The following is a 15,052-nucleotide window of genomic DNA, read 5'->3' as shown; positions in this document are numbered from 1 at the left end:
GCTGACCAGTCCTCCCTCTGTGTGGAAGGTTTTTCTAGTCTGTCTGAGGACAGAAGCAGCTTCTTACACTAAGTTTAATTAGTCTGTTTCACTTTTCCATTTAAACATGTCTGTTTTTCACATGCTGTCATTAATTACACTCAGGACATTGCGTTTACAACCAGAAAGCCTCTGACATTGATGACTTACTCTGTCATGACTTCTATCATTCTGTGCACGTTATTGGCAGTGTTTCTCTTTGCATGGCACCTAGTGCTACAGCTGTCATATAGAGAATATAGAAATAAAACATACATTTTATATCATTTTTTAAATATAAAAAAATAACAAGTTCTGCCTCTCTCTTTCCCTCCCTACTCTGTCTGTATTCCACACCACTGTGAGTGTGTCTGCTCTTCTCTTAGTAAAGTGGCAGTGCAGTGGCGGTGCAGGCTGTGGAGCTGGAGAGTAGGTGACAGTGTGCCACCCCTGGCTGCTGAGTGAAGGAATGAGACATGAGTGGACTGCCAGCCTGCTTTCCGCTGCCTTGTTGCTCTTTGTCTGTTCTCTTTTATGTGAAAATCGTTCCTCATGGATGAAGTGTGGTCCTGCATGACTATATATGGATATGAGATAAATGTCATGTTCATAGTCAAATGTCAAAAGCAGCTCTCTTAGTTCAAGAGTCATCCTCTTTCCTGGAATAATCCACTCAACTTTCCAGCCGCAAATCCGCGTAGCACTCACGCACTAATTTACTTAATTGAATGTGAGGCTGTCAGCTGGATGTAGAGTCTGTGAGAGAAGGTATGAGCTCCATATCTAATGCGTTTAAGCCACTCAGCACCATCCAGCATGGTGGTGAAGCGACCCAAAGCTAATCAGCATTAATCAATTGGATTGAAATGCTCTGCTCAGTAAAACTGACATTCTTTTTGCGAATATAATGTTTTTGTTGTGGCATAACAGAGCTTTTCATTTAAGGGTCTTTGAGCACTGCTACTGTAGCTTTAAAGAGGGTTAAAGGGTTGAAGAACTGATACTGATAGGGTTAAAGAAGAACATCTAGACTGTGTTCATAACAGTCCCTCAATTCTGTACACTCTGCACTAGAGGTTCTTAGCAATGCCGTCAAAGAACCATTTTTGGATCCATAACAAAGTGTTTTGGTAAGAGAGATGCATGTGTGCAGAAAGTTTTGAAGGTTTAAAGAAGACAATGTTAACCATGGTTAACTGCTTACCAATTTAAAGGTTCTTCATGCTTACAACTTCTTTACAAAAAAGTGCTTCCTCTATGGCATCACACAAAAAAACCCTTTATTTTGAAGAGGGAATTTCTGATTAATGTCTAAGAGTGTTTTCCAAGTTTTATGTTTCAGTTCTGCTTTTTACGCTTTAACCTTTCAGTTCTGACTGCTTGCTGTTTACCCTGAGCTGTTTGTGCACCGGGAGCCATTTTTCACACTAGATGTTGTGATTGAGGTAGATTGTTATCTGAGTCATATGCTTGCCTTTGGGGTACAGTGCATGCTTTGTCAAAAACACCTCGCATTCTGTTGCGTAAGGCCACTTTTTTCTTACGGCACTCTGGAGAGTCCTGTAGAGAGCAAGCGATGGAGATTAGCTATCCATCAACCTTTAGCTCTCCAGACTCAGAAGCAATTTTATTCACCGGTTCTTGTCAGGAACATGGATTTTTCCTCTGCTCTTACAGAGCAGACAGTCACAGTGAGTTCGGTACCTGGAGTGAATATCTCTGACCAGCATATCAGCTTCCATTGTTAGTGAGCAGCGGTCAAACACAATATGCTGGGCTTTGCTGGTCTCTTATTGTCTTTATTTTTTAGCAGAGTGGTTAGCCAGGAGACAGGAGAATAGCATAGAGCACACGGTTGGACAGCTGAAAGCATGTAAAATGACAGTAAGAAAAGTAAGACCGGTGGTGTGGCTTTAAAGAGAATGAATTAATCTTTTTTTAATAGGTCAGAAATAATCATTTTTAAAGCGAAAAGCACTCAATCATCAGTAAGAATGCAATTAGCTGGATGAAATGCAATATTGTACATATATGTAACTGTTATAGCAATACCTCATATTTCCATAATATGAAAAAATAATATATACTAGAAAAATTGGTTCTAAAATGGCTAAAATGGTTCCCACTTCCAAGTAGTATGGTGTTTTAGGTGGTTGATATGGTATCCCAAGTGGTTGTTATGGTGTTGCTAAGTTGTTTATATGTATTCAAGGTGGTTGTTGTGAACTGGTTGCTATGCTGTGGTATTGATAAGTGGCTCCTATGGTATCCCAGGTGGTTGCTACAATGTTGCTAATTGGTTGCTAGGTGGTTGTTATGGTATCCCAAGTGGTTGCAATGGTGTTGCAGGTTTGTTGCTATTGTATCCCAAGTGGTTGCTATGGTGTTGCTAACATGTTGCTATATGGTAAATAATATACATCACACAACAATATAGTTGTACATTGCAAAGCAACATCATTTTATTGATCCATTCATAATTTAAAGAGTAGATGGTATTTTCTAATGGTGCAAAAACGTGTCAGTATGAGAGTTTGATATCACACCAGCAATAGAATCAATAGATCGCATGAGTCAGAAACCTGCCCTGGTGGGCCACAACACCCCAGACTTAAGTTCCTCTTCACTAACCACACCTAGTTCAACTGATCAGCTAATAAACAAGGCCTTTGTGAGTCGTATTACATGTTTGAGAATTTCTGCAGAGCTGTGGCCTAGTAAGAACCCAGCTTGAGACCTCTACTTTTGAGCATGTCTCTTTCACAGTATGGGATCTTTTTAAATAGGCTTTCATTAACAAATCTTGTAAATGAGATTTATCTTTTTAAAACTGCTTTCGTCTCAGCCTCTAGTCTGGCATCATGCAAACATGTTTATGGTTTTGGAGAAGGGTGCAAAGAAAAACAACTCTCATTCACTCTCAAAAACTGCCCTGGCAGCTGTCTCCAAACATAGCCTAATCAAATAGGGGCTGTCAGGCCTACTTAAGCAGGGAAGATTTTTTAGATAATCTCATATGACAATAAACTCCTAGTAAAGCTGATCTCTATGGAACTGAGGAACCTCCCGGGAAGCCAACTTTTTCAACATTAACCTCTCTGTTTCTCTTCATTCCCTTTCTGACTGTTTCTATAGCAACACCTATAAAAAATGTATGCTGAACTCTTCATGTCGGTCTCTCCTTAAGAAATGTAGAAAATGGCTTAACATGATGCAACTGATTTGGCACAGTGTGGCCCTGTGAGTGCATACTGAGGTGTTTAATAGATTTATTCAGTCTAAATGATTTAGTGTGATATATGCCATGCCTGTGTTTTTGATGAATGGCACAGATCATGAATTATTCCAACTTATTTTTATGGTAATTTTGTGCTCAAACATTAAAATTGATGTAAATAACAGATTTAAAATCAGTAATTTAAAACCCACAGCAGACTTGTTCTTTGTTTGTGAATGTACAGTATATATAATTCATTTGCTGAGAATTAATTCATGAAGCATAAATGCAGGCAAATGCAATGTTATGATACTAGGGACACTGACACTGAGGTAGCTCTGTATTACACTGTCAAAAGTATTCACCATTTTAATTGAATGCATTAAGTTACTTTAAGTTGCACCCATTGCTGACACAGATGCGCAAATGCACAAACACACCATTTGTCTATTCTCTGAAAATACATTTTGACAATTGAATTAGACTCTCTGGACTAGATAAACATGAACCTATTGGCACCATGCCTAATCCCAGACATGGACTAAAGGGGTATAAAGCCTCCCAACATTGAGCTGTGGAGCAGTGGAGCATAGGGTTGTCTGGAATGATGGTGATTCTGATAATGAGGTAAGGGGGTGATCACTCACGCTCTTGTCTCTGAATGCAATCAAATTCTGACAGCAACAGCAACAAAAGAAGGATAAGCTTTTTTTTAAATTTAAATACCCTTGATTCCAGAAGAAACAAATAAACAAGAAGGTGTCCCAGTACTTTTGTCCATATAGTGGGTATTCTACTACCTTTACCTCTATATATGTCCTTAACACATTAAATTAAAGTGCAGTCACCAGCAGAGAAGTGCAGAGAAATGATAAATAGTGAAAAAAGTGCTACAGGCCAAAAGCAGAACATGTCCTTTCCCTCCTTTATATGGCGTGATCATGCGGCCTTCCCCTTAGGCTTCTGAAGAAGGGCCTGAGGCGAAGCCTGGTCAGTAGGCTCTACTGTAGAGCGTGGTGACACACAGCTGAGATGAGGAGTCTTTTGAGTTTCATTTAATGTATTCTTTGTACAGAATAATGCAGATCTAGCTTTGCAACATCATCTCTGAGAGGCCCAGGTGTCTGAGATGAGTTCATCTACACCTCTGACTGTGTGCAGAAACTGACAAAGGACTGACAAACAACAAAGGAGTTATTCAGAACACTAACAAACCTTCAGTGTAAGCCAGAAGAAGATAATAAGAAGAAGTTAAAGCAGCATTATGCAAGAATTGATATTTCTTGCTCCTAAGTTTCCCAGACAGTCTGGAAGCATAATTTGTGCTTTGAGCCACTTCTAAAGGATACATGCATTTCCAGACAAGCTGAGATGTACAGAAGCGTCATCTGAAGTGAAAGAAGCATGTGGACTGAGGTAGTAGAGTAATGTTGCTTTAAGAAGTGTGATATTAAAAGTGTTGTATTAAAAGACCTACTATTTAATGAAATAATTGAGCTCCTTTACAGTGCACGATTTTGCTGGCACAGGAACTTGTATGATCTCAGTGGAAAAGCACTGCATATGTAACAGGAGCACATGTGAGTCTAAGGTCACCTTGCTAAATGCCTGGTGTCTTGCACTCACTCACATCTTCATGGCTTGCACATTATCTTACTCAATTTGACCATGTTTTATATCTATTATCTGTTGTGCTATCCAGTGTTGGCCAGATGAGAACTGATTCCCCTTTTAAGTTTTGGATCTCTCAGGGTTTTTTCCTCTTGATCTGAAGGAGTTTTCCTTGCCACTGTCGCCACTGGCTCTCTCAAAAGATCTCTGAAAAGCTGCTTTGTGGCGATATCCATTGTAAAAAGCACTTTCTAAAATTAATTCTAATTAATTAACCTTGAGGGGTATAGATATAGAATAACAGAACTGGTTAGTACCCTTAATTTTCAGAAGAAACATTGGGTTAGCAGAACATTTTCACTGGCTCACAAAAAAACAACCACAACCCCCAGCCAACATGCTCATGTGGTGCTCACATGGGTGGAACATAGGCTGGGGGGGTTCCAGGTGGGCATTGGCTCTAAATGGGTTTGTACATGTGTTGCTAATGGGACCCAATTTGGCTGCCTAAATTAGTGCACAACCCAGATGGGGCCTCCTGGTTCCATCACTGACCCTGGTGGGCATTCACATGTGGGGCCAACATGGAAGTCATTTTAGGGCATTTCTGTTTGTCCATTATTCATGTTTGTCAGATTTACTTTCAAATTATGTCAAAAAACCAAGAGAAAAAATGAAGAGTGGAGATAAATGTTTTAGGTTTTTTTTTCTTAACAGTGGCCATAAACATTGTAGGAAAAAAAGTATTGGGACACCTGTTCATTCATTGTTTCTTACACAATTAAGGGTATTAAAAAAGAGTTTATCCTGCTTTTGTTGGCGTCTTTACTGTGCAAGGAAGGCTTTTAACAAATTTTTGGAGCATTGCTGTAAATATTTGCAAATATTTGTGGAGGTGTCCACAAATATTTGTTCTCTCCACTGGCTTCCTGTAGCTGCCCGCATTAGATTTAAAACACTGACGCTGGCCTACAAAGCCAAGAACGGACCAGCCCCTATGTATCTGATGGCAATGGTCAAAAGCCGATCCGCACCAAGAGCCCTTCGAGCTTCAAGTACGGCTCGGCTTGACCCGCCATCCCTCAAAATCCGCGGAAGACAAGCGTCCAGGCTTTTTTCTGTCCTGGCACCAAAGTGGTGGAACGAGCTTCCCCTGGGTGTCCGAACGGCCGAGTCGCTCGCTGTCTTCAAACGCAGACTGAAGACCCACCTCTTCAGAGAGTACTTGGACGAATAGTTCTATGGTCGCCTTATTGTATTGTGTTTAGTAATGTCTAAGCTTGGAGGTATCTTTTGAATTATTAGTCTATTCTAACTAGCTAAGGTTTTCTTGGGTAAATAGCAAAGCACTTTGTAAGTCGCTCTGGATAAGAGCGTCTGCTAAATGCCGTAAATGTAAATGTAAATGTAAATGCTGTGAGGATTTGTTTGCATTCAGCAACAAAATAGGGCCCAGGATGTTGAATGATCACCACCCCACTTCATCTGCCACTTCCTAACTCATCCCAAATACATTGGATGAAGCACGGCCATTTCAGAGAACACAGTTCCCTGCTCCACAGCTCAATGCTGGAGGTCTTTATACCCCTCTAGCCCACACCTGGCATTAAACACAATACCAATAGGTTCATGTTTATCTGCTTATCTGCACATGTCACAGCAATGGGCACAACCTAAAGTAGCTGAATGCATTCATCAGAAGAGGTGTCCACAAATATTTAGACATCATGTAGAGTTGCAAAACGTAGAGTTTTCTTTACCATGTTTGACAGCTCTAAAGGTGATCTGAACTAACCCTGTGGCTGTAATAAACATTCACTGTTAGGCTATGTGGGTTTGTAAGAAATGCCCATGGCTAACCGTCCTGATGAAATGTGTCTTACTTAAGGAGTGAAATTTTTCCTTTAGAGCTGCAAGTCATTTTATGAATGCTTCTGTATAAGAACTACATGGAACATGGTAGATGTTCATTTCAGGGACTTGTTTTATGGAGTCAAAGCACTATTCAGCACTATTTCATCCATAATTAGCATATTTAATCTAGCGTGAAAGTAGAACATTGCTATAGGTCTTCATTTCCACTCAAAAGATCTTTCTCTGTTTTCTTGCAGGTGGCCAATCTCTTGCGACTTTTCCAGATTCCTCAGATCAGCTACGCCTCAACTAGCGCTAAGCTTAGCGATAAGTCACGCTATGACTACTTTGCCCGGACAGTACCACCAGACTTCTACCAGGCTAAAGCCATGGCTGAGATCCTACGCTACTTTAACTGGACCTACGTTTCCACTGTAGCCTCAGAGGGTGACTATGGAGAGACTGGGATCGATGCTTTCCAGCAGGAGGCCAGGGCCTTGCAAATCTGCATCGCGACATCTGCGAAGGTTAGCCGCTCCATGGACCGCTACAGTTATGAAGGCGTGATCAGGTCGCTGTTACAGAAATCGAATGCAAAAGTGGTGATCCTCTTCACCAGAAGCGAGGATGCCAGGGAGCTTCTAGTTGCGGCGAACCGAATGAATGTTTCCTTCATCTGGGTGGCCAGCGATGGCTGGGGAGCCCAGGAGAGTGTGGTGAGGGGCAGTGAATCAGTGGCAGATGGAGCTTTCACCATTGAACTTGCTTCGTACCCAATCCCTGAGTTCGCAGAATACTTCCTGAGCCTAAATCCTTACAACAACACGCGCAACCCCTGGTTCCGTGAGTTCTGGGAGAACAATTTTCAGTGCAGCCTGCATGACTTCCACTGTGGGAAGCATTCACTACGAGATGGCAAATTTGAACAAGAATCCAAGATCATGTTCGTGGTGAATGCTGTGTACGCAATGGCCCATGCCATGCACCATATGAGACAAGCGGTGTGTCCCAACACCACCAAAATCTGCAGCGCCATGAAACCACCGAATGGAAAGAAGTTCTATAAAGAGTACATCTTGAAGTCAAGGTTTGATGGTGAGTGCAGTGAAGCACTAATCTGGTCAAGGTTGATCATCTTTCTATGTTGAATGCATAAATATTATGTTGTAAATGAATGTACAGAGCAGGGTACAAGCAAATAGACAGTAAAACAACACTGTTAATAACAATATACTTTATAAGTATATTTATTTTTCAAATATTATGCATTACATGGACAGAAGTATTGGGACAACTGCGTATTTATTTTTTCTTTCAAATTCAGGGGTATTAAAAAGTCTTTACCCTGCTTTTGTAGGAGTAACCATCTCTAGGAAGGCTTTGTACTAGATTTTAGAGCATTGCTGTAAGAATCTGAAGTCTGCATTCAGTGACCACCCTGTCTTCCCTACACATCCCAAAAGAGAGAGCACAGTTCCACTGCTCTACAGCTCAATGCTGTGCTTTATACCCCCTAGCCCACACCTGCCATTAGGCATGGGGCCAATAGGTTCATGTTTATCTGCTCCCAAGAGTCCTATTCTATTGGCAGTACTTCTTTACAGGGACAAGCTGTATGTGTGTATATGAGCACACTATCACATCTTAACTTAAAGAAGCTGAATACATTCATTAGAAGGGGAGTCCACATCAGAATTTACACCTCTCAGCCATAGCAGTGAAATAACATTGATAACATAAAATGAATAACGTTGATTATCTGGTCACAAGGGCACCAATTAAAATGTAGGGAATATAATAAGCATGAAGCCAACAGTCAGTCCTTGAAGCTTGTGTGTTGGAAGCAGGAATAATGGGCAAGTGTAAGGATCCGAGCGACTCTAACACTGCCCTACATGTTTTGCCAGCTCTAACACACCGAGTTTGCCTCTTACCCAGAAGGGCTTCGTAATGAGTTCTTTACTTGCATCAGAAGTGTTGGGAGCAGGAGAAACTCTGAACTGTTTGCGGGACCAGGACTGAAAAAAACTAATGGCACTGCACATTTGACTCTTACTGGAGCTTGGCTCACTTGTCTTTATTGTAGGGAAACGACAGAATATGAATATACTGTATTTAATTCAGAATGAACACATACTGTACATATACACATGCATTCTAATCACATACAAATGCAAATAGGCACCCTATTTATTTTTTATTCTGTATTATTTAGTATTTGATTAGTCCTCTTACTTATTAAACCTACTCTACGCCAGAAATCACCTTGAGATTGACCAAGAATGTGGCTACATCCGATTAGTTTCCTGAACTTTTTTTGTCTGTGGATTTATCTATGGATCCACATGACTACCAGATTAGGCAACATCTAGGAATAGATCATTTAGTAAACTCAGCAGTTTAAACATCAGCACTTTGCTAGTAGCTTGACCTAAACAGTGCCTCACAGAGCTCCAGAAATTCTTAATTGCTCTTGAAATTCTACTGGAGAAAAAGAAAGGCTGCTTAAAAGCCTGCAGTAATACCATGATCATTAAGTTTAAGCTAAATCCTCTTCAAATTCAAATATAGACAAAGAAACAGATCCAGAAAATGACTGTCCTTTTGTGGCGTGATGTGACAATCAAACAAATTAATCTGTGGACGTTATTTCATTTAGCCTCAAAACAATATCTCAGGACATATTACTAAAGCTGAACTAAAGGGTTTTGGGACCAAAAATGGAATGTTATTGACTGAGTGAGTTACCCAACTGGAACTCCATTAAACGTGCATGTCACTTACTCAAGACAAGTCTGAAGGACAAAAAAACAAGCAAGAACTGCATTTCAGGCCTGAGAGAGCATCACCAGGGAAAGTACATCAGTACAGTACGTCTGTACGTTGTGAGGTCATGGGTCACAGACCTCCAGCAGTCACAAAACATAAACCTAATAGACCAAATAGGAAACCTCATTTGTTCAATTACATATGGTCCTCTGACATGAAGCGACTATATATAAAACTGCTGCAGTTCCTACATAATTCAGCCAACATATAAGTGAATACATCACATTCAAGCTGACAGCCTGCACTTCAACATTATAGTCACTGTTTCATTTCAAATTCAACACACTGGAATACAGAGCCAGAGCAGGACGCTGTCCAGTCTCACTGTCCACTTATTTACAGACTGTATTGGTTACTTACAGTATAGATGATATAAAAATGTGTAAATATCATGCTTATGCATGAACAACATGGATTAGTGATGTTTTGTAGCGTCACATTATGCTCTGTGTGAGTAAGGGATGCAGACAAATGTACTAGAGGTATGAAATGATTGTTCATGCACAAACATTGTGTGTGGAGAGCTTTGAGCTTTATTTAGATTGTTTCACATTCCAGCAGAAGATATGGAGTGCTGTCCCTTTTTGCCAAACTAAACAGTACCAAAAGAATAGGTCAAATGATCATTCTGACCAAAGAACGTGATCAGACTTAAATAGTGCACATCTGATGAAGCTGAGAGGTTTCACCCTTCCTAAGAAATCAACCAACATGAACAATAAGCTTTAACAGTATGGTGACTCTTTATTTGGCAAGAGACCGGCCACTCTTGCACCTATAACTGCTTATTAATGTTTATTACCTAATGCATAACCATTAATAAATAAGTATTAAATGATTCATACACCTTTATAAGGGTAGTTGTATTCTAAAGTAGTACCTATTAAATACTGTATACTGAAGGTAATCTGACTTTCACTATTGACCAACCTGTCATTTTTAATAACCACAAACAGATCATGATTTCAAAAATAGGAAATTCATCTTAAAACAAATGAAAGGTGAATTTTGATCCAAGGTGAGGTCAGGAAAAACTGCGACTCTACCGGGGGAATCAGGAGTGCCGTGTTTTCGGTCAACAGGACAACAGAAGAAACTCCTGTTAGTGTTTTAAACCCAAATTGAATTCCAGCATTTCTTGCCTTCCAAAATCGTCTATTTCTGATGTTCTTTCAAGAGCTGTGAAATCACATCAAAGAAACAAGGCAGACTTGTGAATCAACCTCCTGGCCTCAATTATGTAAATGCACGGTTTGCACCTGTGCCCAGTGCATCTACAAACATGACAAGTGAGGCTTTTGAGATTGTAAGCAAAGCAGGAGGGCTGTTACATAAGGATGTGCCTATGGGTTGGACATTTTCTTTCTTACCATGAAATATTAGGTGTTCTTTGGCGAGTCCAAAAGTCTGTTTTTGCTGTTTGTTTGACCATAACTGTATACATGGCTTACCTTTTGTATTTTGTCTCTACAGCACCGTTCCGGCCAGCTGACACAGATAACATTGTTAATTTTGATGCGTATGGAGACAGCTTGGGCCGTTACAACATCTTCCACTACCACAAAGAGGACGACACATATGTTTACCGCAAAGTGGGCTACTGGGCCCAGAGTTTGAGCCTAAACACTAGTCTGATACCTTGGGAGAACCAAATGGTACCTACCTCGCAGTGCAGCGACCCCTGTAGAAAGAACGAGATTAAGAGCATGCAGCCCGGTGATGTCTGCTGCTGGATCTGCATCCCCTGCCAGCCCTACCAGTACCTCCTGGATGAGTTCACTTGTGCAGACTGCAGCTTTGGACTATGGCCTCTTGCCAACCTGACTGGCTGCTACAGTTTGCCTGAGGAGTACATCCACTGGGAGGACGCGTGGGCCATTGGACCAGTCACAATTGCCTGTTTGGGGATCCTCTGCACACTGTTTGTGATTGGTCTCTTTCTGAAGAACAATGAGACACCAGTGGTAAAAGCTAGTGGACGGGAACTTTCCTACATTTTACTCCTGGGAGTGCTTCTCTGTTACAGCATAACCTTCATCTACATTGCCAAACCTTCAGCTGTAGTGTGCACGCTACGTCGCCTTGGGCTGGGCACTTCCTTTGCAGTTTGCTACTCAGCACTTCTGACCAAGACCAATCGCATCGCCCGTATCTTCAACGGCGTCAAAGATGGTGCTCAGAGGCCGAAGTTCATTAGTCCAGCTTCACAAGTAGCCATTTGTGCTGCTCTCATTTCCTGTCAGCTCTTGGTGGTGGTGGTCTGGCTCCTGGTGGAGGCACCAGGAGTGAGGAAGGAGGTCAGCCCAGAGAGAAGAGACATAGTCAGGCTGAAGTGCAACAGCAAGGACTCCAGCATGCTGGTATCGCTGAGCTACAACTGCATCCTCATCATCCTCTGCACCTTCTACGCCTTCAAGACCAGGAAGTGCCCAGAGAACTTCAACGAGGCAAAGTTCATCGGCTTTACCATGTACACCACCTGCATCATCTGGTTGGCCTTCCAACCCATCTTCTATGTCACAGCCAGCGATTACAGGGTAAGCAGGTTTGTGTTGTACTTCTCACAGCTGATTCATTATTCATCACAGTGTTGTATGGTTTTTCAGCTAAAAGAAATGGATTAAGAGCACTGCAAATTTGCTCCCAAAGCAGCCCCGAGGTAAACAAAGGCTATGCTTAGATCAATGGGCTAATTGGAATTTTTCAGCATGCAGTGCCCTCTGGAATAGTTGGTTCCATTGGTAAAGATCAGCAAAAAACAGGTCTGTAAAAATGTCTTTGTTGTTTGTCTCACACTGAAAATATGAGGGAAAAAGAATCTGAAAAGCTCATTAGTTATTGGTACCCCAGTACTTTGTGTGACCTTTTCTGTTGCTGGAAGATATGAAGGGACTCATGTGAGGATTTGGAGGTGTGCTTTGCCTCATTGCCCTGTCTTAGACACCCAGCAGGGACTTTAAAAATTTCTATGAAATCTACTGGTACTTGATAATGTTCATGTTGCCATTTATCTTTACAAGATTTTCAGGGCCTTTGGAAGAACAACAGGCCCATAACATTTTAGATCCACCAGCATGTTTCTCAGAAAGAATTCGATTCCTTTCTGCATGAGATTGAATCTTTTTATGGGACTGGAATGCTCTCTATCTTCCAGCAAGTGAAGACTATGGTGGCAATGGGAGGGCACACAAAGGACTTTTACACACAATTACCTACCTCCAGTGTTGGTTGTCATCTAAATGCAGGTAATGCAGGTAATTGTCAGCAAATGCAGGTGTTTATGTTTGTGGTTTTAAGGACAGTAGAGCCTTTCCACCAGAAAGCCTTATGTTTAGTTTGTTGGTATGGTATAGCTAGATTTGTTAGCGTCAAGCTAGCTGGGTAATCTCAGTCCTTTTTGTTAATTTTAAGTCTCTTAAGCTAACAGCATATAGAAGGGAATAGATGTTACTTGTGCGCCTGTTACGAGCTATTGTTAAAGTATTGTTGTTGTTTTTTTTAAATAGAGCTGACAAAAAATAACAAAAGTACCAAGCTAACCCAAGCTAACCCAGCTAGCTTGATGCTAACATAGCTAGCTATTAAAATGTTTTTTTTACTACAAATGATTTCCTTTACTTACTTAATAAAATTATTTTAAACAAATAGCAATTTTAAATAAATCTGTACACCTGTTCAGATAATGCCATTTAGAATCTATAAACAACAGTGAAGGGGTTTTGCGATGTCATCAGCTGCATTTCAGAGGTGGGGGAGGGGAGCCGTGGCAGTGGAAACAAAGTAACAGGTACCAAAATTGAGAAGAGTCGAATACCATGAAGGCTAATGGGTATTAAAGAGTTGTTGTATACATTTGTATGGTCACACTTTTAAAGGTCATCAGTCCAGAACTATTCAAGCAGCACTATGAAGAATTGGTTTTTCCTGCTCCTGGGCCCCCTATACAGCCGGTACTGACGGAACTGACAAATATGACTTGGGTTACACACCCCTTTACCGAGCCTGAAGTGGCAATGATCAATGACAATGATTTTGAAACTGCTATTTTAAGGTAAAATGCTATACAAAGGTGCTTTTGTTAATATCTTGAACTTTAATTAAATATTTGTTCAGATCTCTGGTATTACATATTCATATTTATATTTTCATTTCTTTGAGGACAAAGTTGAGCTCTCTGGCTAGCCTGCTCTGAGAATTGCATTCACAGTGACTCAAATCAATGAGCAGACAATGACAGTGTGGCACATCTCATTCCTAATGGAAATAAGCTTAGACGATATCAAATTCTTGCAGCTTCTTGGACAGACTCTTTGGTTTAAGACTTCTTTAGGCTCCTCTCCCTATATTTGCTGCATCTGTATGTGATTCAGTGACTTTGCCTTATTGCCACTACCTGCCAATTCAGATGACAGATCGAAAAATCTCTTTGATCGACTGTCTATAGTGATGATAAAAGGAGCAGGCCTCGTTTCATGTGGCTGAAAAGCCGCTCAATAGAGAAGAAAGGGAGAGGGAGATGATACCCTGGCAGATGATTGCACTGTGGAAATGCTGAATGGAATATTTCTGAAGCTTTTTCAGTCAAGTGCTTAATGACAAATACCTTTACATAAATTGTTATATAATTTTACAGGGCTTTTTGGCCTATGATTATATGCTTTTGCATTTAGCAGTGATAGATGTCAGTTGCTATGTGTGTGTATGTGATAGTGTGTGTGTGGTTTGTGATGAATAGCACTATATTTAGATGTAGATTTTGCTTGTCACATTTCTGCGCTGGATCCTTTGTTGTTATTGATTGACCCAAGTAGTCAAAAACTGCCCACCACCTCTACATCTTCACTGCTAATGGTAAAGTCAGTGGTCTTTCCTGTTGTCATAGCCTTTGTGTTCTTCATGTTGAGCAGAAGCCTGATCTTTTCACTCTGTTCTTTAACTTTCCTCATAAGGGCCTTCAGGTCTTTAGGGAGATTTGGGCCTCACAGTGGCACCACAGGTAGTGCATGTGCCACACAGCTCTAATGGCCTGGGGTTGAGTGCTTGATCCTCACTCTGTTCACTGTCTATGAAGAGTTTGCCATGTTCTCCATGTGTGACTGAGTGGGTTTTCTACAGGTATTCCATTGGTAGGAAGAACTGGTAGGAACTGGCAGCGTAGTAGCCCAATGCATAATCAAGTGGTACACCAATACATAATCAAAGCAGCAGAGGGGATCATCGAGTCTACTCTTTCAACTCTTCGGGCATATTTAACAGCAGCGTCATGAAGTACACAGGCACAATTATAGCTGACCCCTTTCACCCTGGACATCACCTCTTTCAACCACTTCCCTCTGGTAGAAGAATCAGGACCATCAGCTTACAGCTTTTTCCCCAGAGCTGTGGCATTCATCAGCTGCAGTGACTCACACTCAATGAAAACTTTACAGAACCCCCCACCCACCCCCCACTTTACTGCGACCCAGAACTCCACTCTATGCCATAAATATGCCATTATGTAACGCTACAAATTATAATGTATTT

The 15,052-nt window shown here is 41.1% G+C and overlaps 1 protein-coding gene across 1 annotated transcript in view; it reads left to right on the top strand.

The window, feature by feature from the left end:
• The window catches only part of grm2a (glutamate receptor, metabotropic 2a), a 57,029-nt gene that overhangs the window by 38,045 nt on the left and 3,932 nt on the right, over positions 1-15,052 (top strand). Inside the window, exons 3-4 of the mRNA XM_072684575.1 lie at positions 6,958-7,795; positions 11,003-12,066. Coding sequence (XP_072540676.1) covers positions 6,958-7,795; positions 11,003-12,066 — 1,902 coding nt within the window. The remainder of the gene's footprint in view (positions 1-6,957; positions 7,796-11,002; positions 12,067-15,052) is intronic.

This window comes from Salminus brasiliensis, chromosome 7, assembly GCF_030463535.1.
Source record: "Salminus brasiliensis chromosome 7, fSalBra1.hap2, whole genome shotgun sequence".
NCBI classification, from domain to species: Eukaryota; Metazoa; Chordata; class Actinopteri; order Characiformes; family Bryconidae; genus Salminus; species Salminus brasiliensis.
The sequence above is the reverse complement of the archived record's forward strand: the minus strand, read 5'-3'. Positions and strand labels throughout refer to the sequence as shown.